General features: G+C 42.1%; 2 protein-coding genes across 2 annotated transcripts; one reads left to right on the top strand and one right to left on the bottom strand.

Annotated features, from left to right (window-relative positions):
* The first annotated feature begins 971 nt into the window (after nucleotides 1-971).
* trmt2a (tRNA methyltransferase 2 homolog A) lies at nucleotides 972-5,867 on the top strand. Its single transcript, XM_015971983.3, has 12 exons — nucleotides 972-1,062; nucleotides 1,524-2,154; nucleotides 2,298-2,406; nucleotides 2,488-2,669; nucleotides 2,796-2,910; nucleotides 2,985-3,100; nucleotides 3,193-3,304; nucleotides 3,596-3,718; nucleotides 5,083-5,158; nucleotides 5,255-5,371; nucleotides 5,443-5,539; nucleotides 5,613-5,867. The coding sequence occupies exons 2-12, from the start codon at nucleotides 1,535-1,537 to the stop codon at nucleotides 5,755-5,757; spliced, it is 1,812 nt and encodes a 603-aa protein (XP_015827469.1). The 5' UTR covers nucleotides 972-1,062; nucleotides 1,524-1,534; the 3' UTR covers nucleotides 5,758-5,867.
* Nucleotides 5,868-6,780: 913 nt separating this feature from the next.
* Nucleotides 6,781-19,141, bottom strand: dgcr8 (DGCR8 microprocessor complex subunit). The gene is made up of 13 exons (XM_015971982.3): nucleotides 18,222-19,141; nucleotides 15,522-15,684; nucleotides 13,723-13,865; nucleotides 13,231-13,558; nucleotides 12,954-13,151; nucleotides 12,766-12,867; nucleotides 9,966-10,064; nucleotides 9,736-9,818; nucleotides 9,530-9,630; nucleotides 9,315-9,421; nucleotides 9,053-9,180; nucleotides 8,868-8,981; nucleotides 6,781-7,405 (listed from the first exon to the last, which is right to left on the bottom strand). The coding sequence occupies exons 1-13, from the start codon at nucleotides 18,915-18,917 to the stop codon at nucleotides 7,322-7,324; spliced, it is 2,346 nt and encodes a 781-aa protein (XP_015827468.1). The 5' UTR covers nucleotides 18,918-19,141; the 3' UTR covers nucleotides 6,781-7,321.
* Nucleotides 19,142-19,308: the final 167 nt, after the last annotated feature.

Raw genomic sequence — 19,308 nt, 5'->3', positions numbered from 1 at the left:
CTCTTTCTTAAGCTTGACAGCATCCCTACCTGCCAGTGTCACCAGCGGGTTTGGGGGTTGCCAACACAACAGGCACCGACGATCCTGCGACCACAGCTCCAGTCGGCCGCCTCAACAATGGAGGCACGGAACAGGGCCCATTCAGACTCAATGTCCCACGCCTCCCCCGGAACATTTTGGAAGTTCTGTCGGAGGTGGGAGTTGAAGCTACTTCTGACAGGAGACTCTGCCAGACATTCCCAGCAGACCCTTGCGATACGTTTGGGCCTGCCTGGTCTGACCGGTGTCCTCCCCCACCATCTGAGCCAACTCACCACCAGGCAGTGGTCAGTTGACAGCTCCGCCCCTCTCTTCACCCGAGTGTCCAAGACATGCGGCCGCAGGTCAGATGAAACAACAACAAAGTCAATCATCGAGCTGCGGCCTAAGGTACCTTGGTGCCAAAAGCACATGTCTGAACATGATGTTCATTATGGACAATCCATGACTGGCACAGAAGTCCAATAACAAAACACTACTCAAATTCAGGTCAGGGGGCTGTTCCTCCCAACCACACCTCTCCAGGTCTCATGCGGGTTCAGAGGATGGATGGAATTACATTTGCCTTAATATCTCTTTGTTTTCTTTTGTCTCACGTGTCTTTTTGACAGATCTAAGCTGCTGAAGGTTTATGCTTTATCTCGTTGATTTAATCTGCAGACAATAAACATAAATGTGTAGTTTTAGACGATCTGACTTTCCCTTTAAACATGGACCAGAAGGGGTGGCAAAATTCTAAACAATGAACTCTCTTGTGCCACCTTGTGGCTATTTAGTGACATTGCACAAACGTATTTCAATTTAACAATTAGTAATATTATTATTATTGTTATTATTTTCAACAGATTTAAATATCAAAACAGTCGCGGACCTTTAATGGAGAGCGAGTTTGAAAACACAGCTTCTGAAAATGGACCGCTGCGCCTTTAAATGAGGTCAGAGTTCACTTGACACGTGAGTAAATCAACATGGCGGCTTCCTGCACAGTTTAACTAACGCGGATTTAAAATAGGATTGTAGAAGGTAAGCCACGTGAAAAACAACGTCTTAATATGAATAGTTAAGAAGTTACGGAAACATAAAAGCCAAATGTTTTCGTTGTTTCCAGACATTACCAATCGATAGATCATCTTCAGTGTGAGTGATAAAACAAGATACTCAGACCACCAATAAATCGCGTCTAATAACAAAGTTCGCCTCTGTTAGCGTTTAAATCAGCAAACAAAGTGTGTGGTGTTTAATTGTTTTTAATCAGTAGCCTAGATTAAGCACAATTTTGATTAATCTCCATTCTTTAATGGAGATTTATTAGTTTTTCTCTGAATTTTATTCTTTTTTTTAGTAATTTGTTTGACCTATCTCGGACATGAAGGCTCCTAAACTCAGTTATAAACCAGAGTTGTCTCAAGTTGGAATAAAACCAACTTTTAATTACTTTTTAACTTTGTTACAAGCATCCTGTCACATGGTTGATGTTTTCACAGCCAGCAAAAGGATGGCAGATGTTTGCGTTCATCCATCGTCTGATGCAACACCCCCAAAAGAAGATCCCCCTGAAGCTACCAATAGCGTGGCTTCTGAAGCTGATGCTCAGGCTGCAGGCAACAGTGGGGCAGCTTCTGACCCCAGCTTGTACCGCTACATCAAAGAAGACCTCTTCACGTCAGAAATCTACAAAGTGGAGATCAGAAGTCTACCCAAGTTTGTTGGCTTCAACGATTTGAAGAAGTTCTTGGCCAAACATGGGCTGAACCCACACAAGATCAAGCTGTTTGCGAAGCAGAGATTTGCTTTTGTCACATTTAAGAATGAGGAGGAGCGTGAGAAGGCAATGAAGATGGTGCACGGTATGCAGTGGAAGGGCCAGGTGCTCAGCGTTAAGCTGGCTAAGCCCAAAGCAGACCCCCTCCTGAGGAAGAGGAGGCAGGAGGAGGGAGAGGGTGCAGCGGGGCAGCCTGCATCCAAGAGAGCCGATGGGGGTGAGGAGGAAGAGGAGGAACCACCACTCGATGTTCAGATCGCCAACGTGGTGACGCCTCTGTGGCAAGTGCCTTATGAGGAGCAGTTGAAGAGGAAAGAGGAGGAGGTGGTGGCGGTTCTGCAGCGGTTGGCCAAGTAAGTGCTCACACTTATGGATTCCTATCAGATCCCATTTAGAGGTTTGAATTTAGTCTGACTGGAGTCAAACATCTCTTTGTTCCATGAAAGCTTGATGTTGAAGATGATTCTAAAAGTTTGATCATGTTTTTCTACTTCAGAGAGATCGGCAGCACCAACAAAGCCATGCTGCCGTGGCTGTTTGCACAAAAAGGCAAATTTAAAAAAATGTGTTGTCCCCTCGAAGCAGTCCGGCCGTCTCCGACGCAGGTAACCCTCACCATGTTCAGAGAGGGTTTGGCATTTGTTGTGTAACACTTTTATGGGTCTCGTCATTCTGGATCTGTGCAGACTGGGTACAGGAACAAGTGTGAGTTCCTCATCTCTGTGGGAGCGGACGGGGAGGATAAGACCATCGGTTTCCGCTTGGGCAAATACAAAGGAGGGTCGTGTGCTGTGGTGGGCCCGGAAGGGACTTGCCACGTGTCGGCCGAAGCCAAGAGGGTGGTCAGCGTGTTTCAGAAGTTCATCAGGTGGTGGCAGGAACAGCGATGGCTTTTTTTATGGGCGTTAATGTAGACTTCCAGATCTAAACCCAAAAAAAAAAAAACAGCTAAAAATTTTCTTTTCTTCCATTTTCATTATTGTTTTACCACCAGGACCACAGCATACTCTGTGTACAGCCCAGAGACGTATGAAGGACACTGGAAACAGCTGACGGTACGCACCACTAGGACCAAACAAGCCATGGCTATCATCTTCTTCAACCCACAGGTGACTAAATAACCCCAGTTTGACATCCTCCTTAGATTTCTCAGTATTCATGTGTTTTACTTCAATGGCTCCAGAAACTTGAAGAAGAGGAGATCAACTCTCTAAAGGACACCATGAAGAAGTACTTCACAGAGGGCGAAGGCAAGGAGAGCGGCGTGAGCTCTCTGTACTTTGTTCGAGACGGTCAGAGGTGATTAACACACCTGCATCCTCAGTGATTCATGAAAGATCGTCTTCAAAATTACTGACGTTGTTGAGCTTCACTTGTTTTCTGTTGGACAGGAAGTCTCCCAACCTGGAGGACCTGCCCTGTGAGCTTGTAGCTGGAGAGAGCAGCATCCACGAGGAGCTGCTTGCTCTCAAGTTCAGGATTTCTCCTCACTCCTTCTTCCAGGTAAGATGGACCGGCTGGATGCAAGCAGCACACCTCTTCTCTGCCACGTTTAAAGCTGCTGATGCAAAAATGCATCTGAGGGAAAAAGTAAAAAATCTGAATGTTGTGAAAAAAGTTCAATGTTTCAGAAAGTGGAAGAATCCTCACACTGGTGGAGTTTCAAGCCTTGTTCATTTAATTTGGATTGATTACACCTAACAGAGAATGAATGTTAATGATGGGGCCAAGTGTTTTCTTGCTTAGAAGAAAGCAGTACAGCTGGTGAATGTGTGTGTGTGTGTTACCTGCAAGGTGAACACAGGGGCTGCAGAGGTGCTGTACTCAGCTGTGGGGGAATGGGCCCAGCTTGACCAGGACAGCACGGTACTGGATGTGTGCTGTGGGACAGGAACCATTGGCATCTCCCTCGCTAAAGTAAACTTTTCTATTTGTCTCATCAAATCCATGTTTTTTTTTTAAAGGGATATTCCACCCCAAGTAAAATTGTGTCTGTTGCCATATTTACCATAGAGAATTAGGAAAAAACTGTAACCAGCACAGCCATTCTCCCGGTCAGGCAGTACTCCATTAGCTTAGCATAAATCAATGTAAAGTGAATGGTAACAACTAGTCTAGTGTGTGAAAAGGTCCTTAAAGATGGCATATGTGATTCCTTTTCGTTACTAATTATTTTCACTTGCAGTCCGTCTGATTATTTGCGTCACCAAGCAGAATGGGGATCACTACTGAGTGATTTTAAAGAGTAAGTCATCCCCAAATCAACTTTTTTCCATGATAAACTATATAAATGCGTATCTAATTGTGCTGCAGACACATGTAGTCAATTTTGCACTTTGGTGCATTTTAGTTAAAATTTTAATTTTCTGCCTAAAGCTGTCAGTGTTGCACCCTCTTCAGGTAAACTCTGCACTGCATTTGAATTTAAATCTGCCATCGCTATTGGCTAAGAGGTACCCTAGGACGTTAGCTGGTACCATATGATGTCACAATGTTGTGAGCCTGTGTGTTTTTGTCAGCGGCTCCGCCCTCTTGGTCTGCTAGGCAACAGCATTTGTTGCATTTTTCAAATGAGAAGTGGAAGTTGAGTAAGACTCTGGTAGGCTCTTTAAAGAGCAAGTCACCCCTTACCAGTCTTACCTCACTCCCAATTCCTGTTTCAAAAATGCAAGAAATGCTGTTGCCTAGCAGACCAAGAGGGCGTAGTTGCTAACAAATACACACACAGGCTCACAACATTGTGACATCATATGGTACCAGCTAATGCCCTAGGGTACCTCTTAGCCAATAGCAATGGCAGATTTAAATTCAAATGCATTGCAGAGTTTTTACCTGACAACGGAACAACACTGACAGTTTTAGGCAGAAAATTAAAACTAAAATGCAAAATTATTGACTACACGTCTCTGCAGCACAATTAGACACACATTTATATAGTTTGCCATGGGAAAAAAAAGCTGATTTGGGGATGACTTGCTCTTTAAAATCACTCAGTAGTGATCCCCATTCTGCTTGGTGATGCAAATAATCAGACGGACTGCAAGTGAAAATAATTAGTAACGAAAAGGAATCACAGATGCCATTTTTGAATTAGGACTATTTTATGACAAAGCCCAGCTGTAAGCCTCCACCGAAAGGTGCAAGGTAGCCCCAAAGACACATGCTTCTGTAAACACAGTGGTGGAATATTCCTTTAAACGCTGGGTTATTTTTCATGTTGAAAATTATAAAAGTCAACCTCAGTAAAAAGGATTTAGCGCATTTTTGGGTTTGTGTTCTAGAGAGTGAAGAAGGTGATCGGAATCGAGATGTGCCAGGAGGCAGTTGAAGATGCCAGAGTTAACGCAAAGCTTAATGGTAGGACGGATTAGCTTTAAGCTCAATCTGAACAGACCAAACTGTAGTTATTGGGAAAAACTGCAGTAGTTTAAGCTTTTGACCTCTTGTGTGAAGGTTTGACAAACATCGAGTTTCACTGCGGGAAAGCTGAAGACATGTTTCCAAACATCCTCAACGCCCTCGTATCTCCCAGCATCACCGCTATTGTGGATCCACCGAGGGCAGGCCTGCGTACGTTCACCGAAAAACAGACGAAACAGTTGTTTTAGAATTTTTAACATAACCATCTTTTAATTACCCAGATTCCAAAGTGATCCTTGCCATCAGGAGAGCAGAGCATCTGAAGAGGCTAGTATACGTTGCATGCAACGCCAAAGCGGCCATGGCCAACTTCATTGAGTGAGTTTGAAATGTAACCACATTTATGCAGTTTTTGACCCTTTGGCATGATGAAAGGTCTTCTTGTGTTCAGCCTGTGCAGAGCTCCATCCAACAGAGTTCACGGAGCACCGTTCCGTCCAGTGAGGGCGATGGCTGTGGATCTGTTCCCCCAGACCATGCACGTGGAGATGCTTCTGCTGTTTGAGAGGGTGGACTACAACTCCCAGCAGCCGTGATCAGGAACAGCTTTAATTTTTCTTTAGATGTTTGCACTCATAACTACAAAATCACATCAGTGGAATGTTCGTTAAGTTGACCAGTGACAAGAATAAAGGCTCTTCCTTAATTTCTACTTTTTGAATGACTGAAGCAGCAAAGTGTCTGAAGTCATTAGTCATTTTATTTTGCATATCAAATGTCGCTCAAATGGTAGAAGTCAGGTTGCAATACATCAGCTTCTAAAAGCAACATTTTATTGTTACAACATAAAACCAAGATTTTATTTCTCTTCACACCAGCACAGAGTTGACAGGATGTGTACAGAAGGAAAAGCACATTCTCAAAGCATCAGATGAGCTGAAACCGACGCTGTAGAAAAGCTCAGCTGTCCTTTGCTGCAGCAAATGGAGCGTTCAGATCTGTTCAACTACAGCAACACTAAGGAGTCTACACAATGCATAAGACTGCATGTAAGCTTTGGTATACACAGTTTCTTCAGCTTTTACAAGGCTGCCTTTTGAAATGTTCTCCTGTGGTTATACAGCAAGAATGATGGCAAACACAAGAAACCACGATCCATAGACGACTCGTAAAATTCTGCACATGCTGCTTACTACTCTACTCGTGACACTGAACAGGCCTTAAATATATTTACCTGACTGTTAAATGCTTCATCATGTGAATGGGCCTTGGTCTCCCACTTCCTGCTGAAGGTTATTCTAGGTCCGATGTAACATTTAGCACTTGAGCCCTTCATGAAATGGATCAACTAAGGCAACATGTAGCCAACTTCATTTACCTTTTTAAAAGAAGGGCATCAGAAATGAAATGTCTAAAGCAACCGGTGCATGGCAGTAGGGTAGGAGTAAAGGACTCGGGCTCTGGACTGGGTTTACAGCAGAGCCAGGATGGGGTGAAGAACCAAAGCAAAACAAAGCGTCCACCCAAGTCTCAGAAGCAGTCAGACCAACAACAAGAACATCACACACACACACGCACACACACCAATAGTTCTGAACAGTGATCACTTCACAACGCATGTTCTTGTCATGCAAAGCAAGACGACAACTTCTCATTGATAAAACGGAACAATTGCATTCCTCACCCAAAATATCCAGAAACTACGATTAAAACACTAAATAAACCAGAAAGTTTGATTTCCAATCATTTGAATGGTAAAAGTACAAATATTAGTAGTCCCTTTCAAACACTTCAAGCACTGAAACCATGAGATTGTGACTAGAAAACACTGACCGAGAAACCAATGAGCACAGAGGTTTTTATGGATTAAACACGTATGCATGCTGTAATCTGATGTGGTTCATATTTTAATCAATAAAGTTTCAGTGCCGTAGAAAGCTGCAACTAGAGAGGTATTTAGTCGGGGGTCTGTAAGTGCATTTAGTCCTACCATTATAACAATCTGCTCAGTCACGAGAGGGTGTGTGTGTGAGGGAAGCCAGCTGGTCAAACGTGGGACTACACCGTCCTTTTGTCTCAGAGATGCATACTTTCGTCGTGGGGGTGACCTTTGACAGTGACCGGCTTTCAGTGCGGTGGTTCATCAGTGATTTATGAGAATTAAACATCAACAGTGCAGAGAGGCTCACTCCCCGGCTGGGCAGACTCCATTATGGTCATCTTGGGTTTCTTTCTCGTCTCCTCCTGATGTGAAAACAGTCAAGTACAAAGTTCATGAGCAATGCGTTTAGAAAGACCGGACTTCATGGAAAACAACTACAGAAGGTTTGCACCAGGAATCGTTTCTGTAAAATCACACAAAACAACTGGACTCCACTCCTCCAGACTGGGGTTCTCACTTGAAAAACAGAAATCAGCCTCAGGAATGGGCAGTCCGCACTCCCAGACTCAATCATTTAAACATAATTTAACCTTTAGTTACTGATGTTACAACCCCGGCACTGGTGCATCGTGTGGAGAGGAGGGGGTAACAAAACTTGACAGGTGGAAAATCTATAAATGTTTTTTTTTTTAAAGGGCCAAAAACGGAAAAACACAGGGAGGACGTTACCGAAACAAAAACGCCTATATTCTAACGAAAGGAACAAGTTATTTAACGGATTGGAATGAAATGAAATGCAGGGATTTCACCTTCTCAAAACAAGCTACAATTAAATAAGGAATTATCCTTTTTATGCAAAATTTAATCTAAATGAAAACAGTCCAGTTATCTACCAAAGTAACTCAAATCCTCAGAGGGACAAACGAGAACACAAAGATTAAATTCAAAGGACCATCTTCACAACTAAATTTACTCTCCCAAAACCGGGCGGGCGTTTAACAGATTCAAAAGGGCAACGTCAAAGATCTTCTAATGATCGTTCCCAGTTAACCCAGTTAACATTACTCACAAAACATTCGTAACTCTAAACTCTGTTTTTAAATTACCACCAACCACTGAGGTCTCCAACTACCGCGGAGCAAAAACCAAGTGTTGTCATCCTGGTTTGCCTCCTCGACTGGTTGAGATCACTGCCTTTTGTCTCCCGGGCAACTAATCAACGGTAATGTTGCCCAGCTGAGCTCATCAGATGCCGGCAGGAGCGCCGGTCTGGACCAACCGGGAGGCCAGAAGCGTCAGGGCTGGAACTGCAGGGAGAGGTTTGGGCGGTGTCCATAATGGACATGTCCTAAAACAATAGTGTCCAGCCCTGGTCCCTGAAAGCCCCCATCCATCCATCATAAGGAGGAAGAGATATTTTAAAAACCACGAGGTGCTTCACAAGAACAATAACTGAACAAACAAAATTTAAAAAGTATAAAATTGGGAAAAGTAAAAATTTTATATCAGGGAGGAGTAATATCCAACACGTTTTAGTTCTTTCACTGCTTCAACACGCTCAGTATCAATTAGGTGATTAACAGGCTTCTGTAGAGCTAGATAACATGTTGAACAGGTGAATCAACCACTGAATTAAATGTGTTGAAGTGAAACAACAAAAACATGCTGGATACCAGCCCTCCAACACCAGGACTGGGCATCCCTGTTGTAGTTTCTCTGCTTCAACACACCTGGTTTTAAAACGGGCCGCTGCAGAACTCCTGCTGAATCAGGAGTAGGAACTAAAACGAGCTAACGCTAACGTGTGTCTGGCTCTGTTCTTACCCTCTGAGCTGCCAGCTTTTGCATCTCCTCTTGCAGTTTGTTCAAGATGTGAAGGTTTGGCTTGTTCTTTTTGGCATACTGCTGAAGCTCAATCACACTCTTGTCGGAGCTCTCCTGAGGAAAGCACAAGTTCATTTAATTCATTTCTGGTAAATTTCTACCTTCCAGCTCAGGAGGACCCTCACCTTCTTGACCATCTTGTTGCTTTCTCTGCCGTACATTCGTAGCAATGAGCCCCAGTTCTTAACATGAGGGTGCAGCATCTGCAAGATCTTTTGAGAGGCTAGCTGTTTGCCAACCCTTTTGTTCTTACCTAGCGACAAAAAACGACAAATGCACAAAACCCGTTTATGAAAACTACACCGGGATGCTGCGAAATCCTACCTAAACACAGATATAACTAGAACAGACAGCATTTGTGAATGTTAGCAGTCAGGGTCTACTTACACCAGCCTCGAACAGTATGTTTCCCACACGTCATAACATATTCACTCTTCTGGTTTTTTCCTGGGATCACCTCAAATTTAATGCTAGTGTCTCCCATCCCATGGTTTCTGCAAAGCAAAACAAGCATTTACTTTTATTTAAACATCCCAAACCTGGCTACACTGGTGGTTAAAATCAAAATAACTACTTAAAGCAGTAGCTGACACATAATCTACCTTTTAAGGCACTCATGAAGAATCTGATATGGCGAAAGAAGTCCTGCTTTGTTGGTCAGCTCATACACTCTAGAGTCTTCTATACTGATATGATTAAAATACTGTAGGAGGAAGCACAACCAAGTATGAAACAGTTCATTTCATTTGTGATGGAGAGTCCACACGGAGAGAGAAAGCATGAATGTAATGTTGGTGATAAAACACACCTCTAGCTCGTCACCTTCGGCAGGTTTCTCCTCCGAGGTCTGCTTCACAAAGTCAGGGATGAGGATTTCCAGTGTGGCTCGAGCTGAAGTTTGACACATCAGCAGGTGAAATGATAGCAAGTGTGTTCAGGTACGTACTGCACATATTCACTCAACGTGACACAAACACACGACAGCTGCGGCATTTGCCAGGTAACTCAGGGTCGGCCAAGAGTTAAAAATAAACTTACCAGCTTTGTTCTTGGCAAGTTTCTTACTGCTCGCAGTTCCTGTGCCGTAAGTGACTCCGTCTATAATAACTGAAGCTCCAAAGGGTTCGCTTGAGTTCTCTGTAGGACACAAAATCACCGTCTGATGTACAGTCCAAAAACACGATCAAAACAAAAGCATGGTTCAAAAGCTTAAGCTCCTAAATCTGAAAAGGGACTGGGTGAAGACCAACCAAGAAAATAAACTTTACCTGTAGACAGATTTGTCTTTGGTCGATGGTTTTGAATTTTGTACTTGATTAAAGAAGTCGTTGACTGGTTTAATCAACACATTTGCAGTGGTCTCCACCAGAAAGATGTCAGAAGAGTAGGGATGGGCGATAAATTAAAAATGTATTGTCATCCAAAATTCTGACTCTTATCGAGAATTTTTCCCATATTAATAAGTTTGATTATAAAAAAATGAAAATTGTGTGTGTAGGTTGGCAGCGTTCGTGTCCCTTTAAGAAGCTGTACCACCTGTGACAGCCCCATCTAGTGGACAACTTTTGTTTCTGCACATACCCGTAGTTATCGTCCGTTCATGGTTAGAGGTGAAATCCTCAATATATCGTGGTATTGACTTTAGGCCATATCGCGCAGCCCTACGGGAGAGTCTGGCTAATAGGTTTGTGTGATGTTAGTAAGCTAAAATGTTTAGTTTTATTTCTTATGAGGGGGGACCTCGAATATTTGAAATTAAGAGTTGACAATACTGGTACATCAAAAATCAGTAATAAAGTCGACATCGAGCATTCCTAGTTTTTATAGAAAAGGTGAATATTAGTGATGCACCGATATGAAAGTTTTGGCCCAATACCAATATTAATATCACTGTTTAGGACCTATAACCGATATAGTGAAATTAATGCATCCAAAATCAGCAGAATTTGTACAGAATGAAAATTAGTAAAGCTGAATTCTCTCTCTCTCTCTCTCTCTCTCTCTCTCTCTCTCTCTCTCTCTCTCTCTCTCTCTCTCTCTCTCTCTCTCTCTCTCTCTCTCTCTCTCTCTCTCTCTCTCTCTCTCTCTCTCTCTCTCTCTCTCTCTCTCTCTCTCTCTCTCTCTCTCTCTCTCTCTCTCTCTCTCTCTCTCTCTCTCTCTCTCTCTCTCTCTCTCTCTCTCTCTCTCTCTCTCTCTCTCTCTCTCTCTCTCTCTCTCTCTCTCTCTCTCTCTCTCTCTCTCTCTCTCTCTCTCTCTCTCTCTCTCTCTCTCTCTCTCTCTCTCTCTCTCTCTCTCTCTCTCTCTCTCTCTCTCTCTCTCTCTCTCTCTCTCTCTCTCTCTCTCTCTCTCTCTCTCTCTCTCTCTCTCTCTCTCTCTCTCTCTCTCTCTCTCTCTCAAACAGGTAAACAAAATGGAAAAAATATTGGTTGTTGAAATGAGCCCAGTGATATTTATGGGGCCGATACTGATATGTTCAAAAAAACGACTCGGCCGTTACAGATATTGACGCAGACATATCGTGCATCCTTAGTGAATATACTGAAATTTCAACCTAAGTATCTGACATCCCACCCAGAGCAAATTCTGCTCAACCTCTCATTAAAGAAAAACGTGCGCCGTCTGCTCCACCTCAGTTCACATCAGGAGAAAAAAAAAATTCAATGAGCACTTCTGCTCACGCCTACCATTTTCTGTAGCTCTTTGAATCACTAAGGAATGTTTTTTTTATTTGTTGATCTTTTTTTTTTTTCTCTCTCCAAATTTTCAAGTACACTTCAGGTGTTGTACTACACTGTCCTCAGGCTCCAGCCTTGTTTTATATTGATTGTATTAAAACAAAGAAAACAATCTGAAGTTTTTTATTTTATTTACCGGTCCGGCCCACTTGGGACTAGATTTCCCTCAATGTGGCCCCTGAGCTAAAATTGTGTTTGACACCCCTGGTTTAGATACACAAAAATGATCACATTTATCAATTGAGAAGTTTTATTTTGAAAATTTTCTTTTATTTTGTTAAATTTACCGGCCTGCCTCATCTGCTTTGGTTTGACTTCCTGCCAGAATTGACGCGGCTCACTCACGGCTCACGAAAAAAAAAGAGCTCATGCCGAAACGATCGCAGCACGGCGCAAGCCTTCGTGGCGCTTCGCAGCTGATGTGACCAAGAGTGTAGATTAAATAGGGCGCCTATTAAAAGTGCTTGCCGTTCCACGGCGGTTCGGCTTCTGGTGTGTTCCGGGCGCAACCTTCACCTACGGGATTGGCCAAGACGCCAACCAAAAGCTTACAGATCAGGGTTGGTGCTGTTAAGGTTAGAATGAACATGCCAACAGAGTTTATGATGAGAACTTTGTAAGAGAATGAAGCGTGATGATGGTCATCAGTATATTACATTGGATTGTGGATGCCAGACTTTTTGGGGACTATTTTACTGGAGGACATTAAGTGGACACTTGTGGATGCGTCGTGTCATTTTTGTTCCATCAGTGATGTGAGGCTTCAGTGAGCTGAACATTACTTTGCTTTTCTGAGTGGATTGATAAAAACGTTTAACCATGTCCACAGTTATCGCTGTATCATGATGCAAAAACATCTGCTTTAATCAGGAAGAATGTAATTTAATGACAGCGGTACAGAAAACACAGATGAGTTCATGCCAACCAGATGGCATGAGTAACATTACGTAGTGTCGTTCAAGTCATCTGTTGAAAGTTCTTTCTTAATATTGCAAATATAAATCCCAGAGTTAGAAAAATAATTGCAATGTGAATGATTTCCACCATCGTGCAGCCCTAGGTCCAGGTTAAAAATGCCTCCAGTACATCAAAGAAGAACTTACCACAATCAAAAAAGTTGTAAACAGGTCGGACCTTCAGCACGCGCTGCATATATTCATGTAGGATGCAAACTTCTGACTTCCCATTAGGATTAATGACAAACTCTGTTGAAACAGACATTTGATTGCATCAAAAACAAGAAGTTTGTGCTTAGATGGCTTCATGTCTAACATGAATGAGTGTGTCTCACCTTTCTTAGTAGGCGCGTCTTGGACCGACAGTGTGATGAGTTTCTGGTTGGCAGGCAGAATGGGCCGCTCTGACTCGGCCTGCTTCCTTTTCATGTCTCTGTTGAACTGTCGTCGCTCAGCCCATGTGCGAAACTTCTTAACAGTAACTTGTTCAAAGTCGAAGCATTTTTCCAGGTACAGACGAAACTCTTCAAGTTCTGCAAGCACGTCGTGTGACGTTATATTCAGTCCATCATTATGTCCATCACCTGACAGCTTATTTGGAAAAGCCCTTACCTATGGACTCATCCTTGCACACCTCCACCTTGGCCTTGACCTGCCCCAACGCTCCTTGAGCAATGTCGCAGGACTGCGACTCTTTACTCTGCAGGTTATCAGCTGCAGGCTCTTCATCCTGGCAGCTGCCAGTGATGCTGGATGAAGGGAGAACATCCTGCTCTTCCACTGACGTTCCAGCCGTTTCTTCAGCATCAACCTCCTCACCGGACTTCACCGGAGACTCCTCTGCATTAGATGCAACCTCCCCATTCAACTCCCTTTCCTCATGTTCCCTCATTCTTTTATAATGCAGACAAGGGATGCTGCTGACGGGAGGGTCGTGTTTCTGCATGAGAAACACCACCAATTATGTTGTTCCTGCTTTCAATATTTCATAAAAGCATCTGATGTATGGAGACTGGAACAATGATACCAAATGTTCTGATAGACACTTAAACTACATCATCAAAATCTTTGCACCTAATCTGGTTGGTTTGCTCTTGAGCTTACCCGAATACTGCCAGTTCCGAGGAAGTAGGGCCTGGACCAGGTGACCACCCTGGTCTCTCTGTGCAGGTAAACTGGAATGCCTGAGTTATGGAATGTCATGATCCATCCATCAGGTAGAGGCTCAGTGGGTGGACGGCCCCGACCTGCCACAAGACAAAATGTAAATGCAAATCTAACCGAGTCAGGTGGCACTCAATAGATGACATGCATGCTGTGCCGCCATGTCCAAGAACCTTCAGAAATGTGGACGTTAACGTTTTTTATTAGGGGTACGCGATATATTGGCATCATTATCTGTATTGTTAAGGCTGAACGATTGATCCTTTTCTTGTTGCAAGAACCAAGCCCAACGCTTGAGCTGACAAAGCATCAGGTTGTTTTTCCATTTCATGTCACTGCTTCAGTCAATATTATTCATTTTGGTAGTCATCCGTCTCGGTCGCTTATTTTCTGCCCCTCAGCAGTTTGGGAGTTTGAGACGGAGAGGCTGGTCCACCTGCCTCCTACAACAGCAGAAAGGAATTTAACGCAGTAACATTATGTGGACTTGAAAACACAACTTCATCTTGAGCGTTTAAATTTTCCTGATAGCACAAACACTTGTGAAGTGTAAATCAAAGTAAGATTTTAGCTTGTAAAAATTCATAACTATAAATCAGACATACCACAGAAGCCCTTTTTCCCAGCATAGCTACCATTTACCACATGGCCAGATTTATAGTGTTTTCTCCATGTTTAATGCATGTATGACGTCTGCTGTGATGTCACATATACTAGGGATGTAAGAATATATCGATGTGGCGATTGATCGTGATTTTTTCCCCTACAATAATGTATTGATATTCAAAAGCTGTGTATCCAATTTTTGGAAGAACTTACATGCAAACATTTAGTTTCTTTTCTTTTGGTGCAATTCAAATGCCGGCCGCTAGTTGGCAGCAGTGTGCAATGGGTTTTGTTTCCACCATTGAAATGTAAATCCCTCTATTATGGTTCAGATATCTCATGTTAAACATGTTATGTATCAGTTTGGACTGTTTATTAAATTTTCCTATAATAAATTCAGTCTAAAAAAATAAAATCGCTAATAACGTCTGAATGTATCTCATATATGTCATTTTAATTATGAATTCCTCCAAGCTAAGCTGAAATTATGAGACAGTTGAAACACACATTACGTTTCATTTAAATTACAACACGAGTGATTCAGGGCATAAGGAAAAGAAATTAGCTTTTATAGCCCCGTTAACTGGCATTCATTTCTTCTTTGTTCCAGGGACCCAACCCTTAATTATTTGTTCGAGTGACAATGATAGTAATCATCTCAAATATGTTTGTGTACACAAACACACATTATGTAAATATTGGGTTATCAGCAATAACAATATTACTATCTGCCCACAGTTTAATATGGTTTGATTCATTATGGATTGTGTAACTATGTGTGTTTTGTTGTTATAACTGTCAAAACAGATTAAACTCATAATCTTGACTGAAAATCGGGCTAAGAAAATGCTAATATTACTCTGAAATGTTCTTAAGACCGATGCTAAACCCTGTTGAAGACTAAAAATACTGATGTTCTCCTGAAGAGTAAAGTGAATGTTCAACTGTCACCGTTAACATTGTACATCCCACTACTCTACTACTAATCCATTAGGCCATCACACCTGACACCATCTCAGAACCACCTTGTCAACACCTGAGCACCACAGAGAATCTGGGATTAGTTACTCCTTTGAAAAGACACATGTAAGTGGAATAATCCAGATTCAGCACCAAACCCTAAAACCACTCACTCTTCAGGACAGTCTTAATTTTGGTCATCATGGGCTGTACACCTCCTTCTCCATCTGACTGATGATCACTGTCTCCAGCATACTTATCGTCCGTGAGGCGCATCTTCTTTGGGACGGGCATGCCCTCCTCCAGCAGAGCGTCAACATCATTGTCAAATCCTCCCTGGAAGAGTCAGTGGTTAAACCCGGCAAACAGTGAAAGGAGAACAGCTCAACAGCTCAGTATGGAATTTTTTTCTCGAGTTGAATTTATATATATATATATATATATATATATATATATATATATATATATATATATATATATATATATAAATTGGAGATGTGATGCCTGGCGATTAAATAATAAAAAAAAAACACATAAAAAGCACAGTAAGCATCATGAGATCTTGTGGGAATAAAACAGAATTTAAATTAGGGATGCACCGATACGATACTGGTATCGGTATCAGCACCGATACCAATACCGGTAAAAGTTAACAGATACCAGGAACCGACACCAATGCAGTTGCTTGAAAATGGCTTCACTGTAACTTGTCATTTCTGTTCACATAATATTTATTTTTGTGATGATTCATTGATTTTACTTTTTAGCTACTTCAGTCTTTTCCTGTTGAAAGCAGAGAAGAAAATAAAATCTGTATTCCAAATCATTGCATTTTTTTGTGTGGTAGAAGTATCGGCATTGGTAATCGGTATCGGCAAATACTCAGATCCAAGTATCGGTATCATATCGGTTTGGAAAAAAGTAGCATCGTTGCATCTTTGATTTAAATAAAAGTCACTGCACTCCTGCTACAACATTTTATGCAAGTTCAGCTACCCTTTATTACAGAGAATAATTAGCCTGATTTCAAAAGGACACCAAGTTGAGATGAAATAAAAGTGGCACTAACCTCATCCTGCATCACACGTCTCAGTTTCAATAACAAAATATGAAAAAAGAACATTTACACCGCTCAGGAACAACTGATCCAGTCTAAACTAGACGGTGGTTGTCTTTTGGATATTTTTCTGACTAAAACAAAGCTATATTTAACAAGTACAATTTTCTTTCTATTTTAGACAAAAGCCTAAATTTAAACATACAAAAGCAAAATCTGAAAGATGGAAAAACTAGCTGCCACAAAACAGCCACTAGCCGTTATATTTCCTTCCTGTAAGATTAATTTCCACGGATGATTGCAATCCATTGAAAAACTTTGAAATGGTTTGAAAATTTGGTCCAAGAGTACATAAAAACAAAGACGTGAAATTTTGCTGAATGCATTTTAAAAAATCAGTTTGCAACAATCAGAGAACGCCGTGTAAATTAGAGGTGTGAATCTTCACTTGTCGCCCGATTCGATTATTGGGTCAACGATTCAATTCGATTCAATATCCTGATGCATCACGATTATTTCATATTGATTTGTTTTTGTTGATAAATAGAAGATGTCAGATAATTGCTTTTTATTTATTTATTTTTAATCAAAAACTTAATTGACAACCTGCCTTCCCTCAAAAGCTCTCTATTCACAACAGGTTAGGACTAAACATTTTAAACATTTAAGAAGATTTAACAAAGTAAAACATCTGTTTCCTCGTTCAACACCACGCCTCAGGCTGAGAAAAACACGCTTTGCAAAAATTCACAAATTCTAAAAAAGTACTGAAAACCTACAGGACACATAATGTCATAATAAAATACATAATAGGTTCATATAGGAGTGTTTAATGTCTCTGAGCAGCTCTAGAGTCAAATATTATGCCGCAGTTCAAGGGTGTCAGAAATAACACCAAATGAAACGTTTGACTTAGTTTTTTTATTTGAACCCAAAGGTCTCATTTCTGAAATGTTGGGGAATGAATCAGTTCTGTTTGATGCAGAAAATAAAACAAATTCTACACTTCCAATAATATTTAAGGTGTGTTTTATTCTTTCTGATAATAACCCCAGCAGAATGCTGTGGGCTGGATTAGGATTAAATTACCCAACAAATGGATCTCTTTCACTAACCGGCTAACTACAAACCTTTCCACTAACCTGTCCTGTGTGACCCTCACCATGTAACCCTCCTGTCCATGCTGTCTCTGGAGGAGCAGATAGGAGACAGACCTCCTGTAACTTAAAATGAACCAAAGCTTCCTCCCAGTTTTTTTTAATTGAATGTAACATCAGTTTATCATCATAAAACAAAAGAATTAAGTGGAACAAGAACTTTATCTTCCATTTCTCTCTCCTTTTAACTTCTCCATGTCCCTAAATTAAAAAGAGACAGACGATTACGCTGCAGCAGCAGTCACTGACCCCGCCCCCTCCCCAAGACCAGATCTTCCAGCTGATTGAGCGCTTCACGTACAAATAAATTCTGAAAATAATAATCTCTCTCTCTGGAGGACACTCACTGACAGATTTGGATGCTGCGCTGGTGCCGCCGTTAAAAAACAAAACAAAACTACATTCCACTATAATCGATTATGGCGTACTCTTCTACGATGCAGAATCGTTTATGTCCGCATCCCAATGCATCGATTATTTGATTATTTCCCTCAATTTTAGTGTAAATATGGGAACTGGTTTAATTTTATATTCGTGAAATGATGCCCAACAAAAAGACAAAGATCTAAGGTTGCAGTGGAGTGACCGTGCTTGTCGTACAGTAATGCTTTCTGAGACAAATGGAGAGTGTGGGTTTGCCAACATAAGCCCAGTCGTACCTCATAGGAGTAAGCTGCAGCCTCTTCATCCGCTTGTGCCCGCTGAACTATGGTGTCAGACTTAAAGCCGCTGTGCTCATCATCCTGATCCAAGAGGTTCTCGTAAAAGTCTTCCAACTCATCCAGGACAGCAAACTCAACCTTGTTTTCCAGGTCTACCTCCATCTCATTGGATGTTCTACCTGTTGGGTTTGCAGCTCCACAGCTACCTCCAGCTACTTCTTGCATACTTATTACTTCATGCAATCCCCCATTAAAACTGGCTAAGCCTTCCTCACTTCTGACCTCCTGCCCCTCACCTGTGTACAACACCTTCCTGTCTTTGCTACTGTTACTAACGCTGCTGGTCTCAGTGAAGCTCACGCGGATCTTAACATCTCTGAGCTGCTTAAGGTCTGGCAGAAACCTGGCGACCTGGGGAGCATGGCGGGCTGTTCTTGGGCACAGTGGGTTGGAAGTGACCTCATCTGAAAGGCGGCTACAGAAACTTAGGGAGCCCTTGCTGATGGGCTGCTGTGCGTTGGTTTCCCCGTCCCCTGGGGTGGATGTGTATCCATCACCACCAGAGCTAACGTCCATTACCTCTGCGTCACTGGACGTTTGCAGGGGAGGTGGTGGAGGTGCTCTGCCCTGGTCTAGATCAAATTCATCAGGTGGTTCCAAAGGAAGAGGGGGTAGAAAATCATCGAAATCCATTTAGTCTAAATAACTGGAAACTGCGCTAAAATTTCAGATTCTCTCCTTATCTCAGCTGAAGATGCATGCACTGACGCAGAAGCTCATCCCTGCGTATAGACCACGTACCAGAGGTGAATATGCTAAGCTGACTACATTGCTCTTTTCATTAATGTAGACAGCTTTCAAAATCACTGTCTCAATTACTGGAAATCACAATGCATTCAGCTTATGGAACAGAGGCACTGATCATTCTCCACCGCGACCATCTGGGAGCTAAAAGAGGGAAAAAACACAGCAAGGGGACAGATTTCAGATATGACACAGCGTTTTAAAATTCAGACCACATGTAAGAACTGTGCACCTTTAAACGTGCTTTGCGTTAGTTCGAGACTTAAACAGTTAATTGAAT

Source organism: Nothobranchius furzeri, chromosome 17 (genome assembly GCF_043380555.1).
Source record: "Nothobranchius furzeri strain GRZ-AD chromosome 17, NfurGRZ-RIMD1, whole genome shotgun sequence".
Lineage (NCBI taxonomy): Eukaryota > Metazoa > Chordata > Actinopteri > Cyprinodontiformes > Nothobranchiidae > Nothobranchius > Nothobranchius furzeri.
Note: the sequence above shows the minus strand (reverse complement) of the source record. Positions and strands in the feature narration are given on the sequence as shown.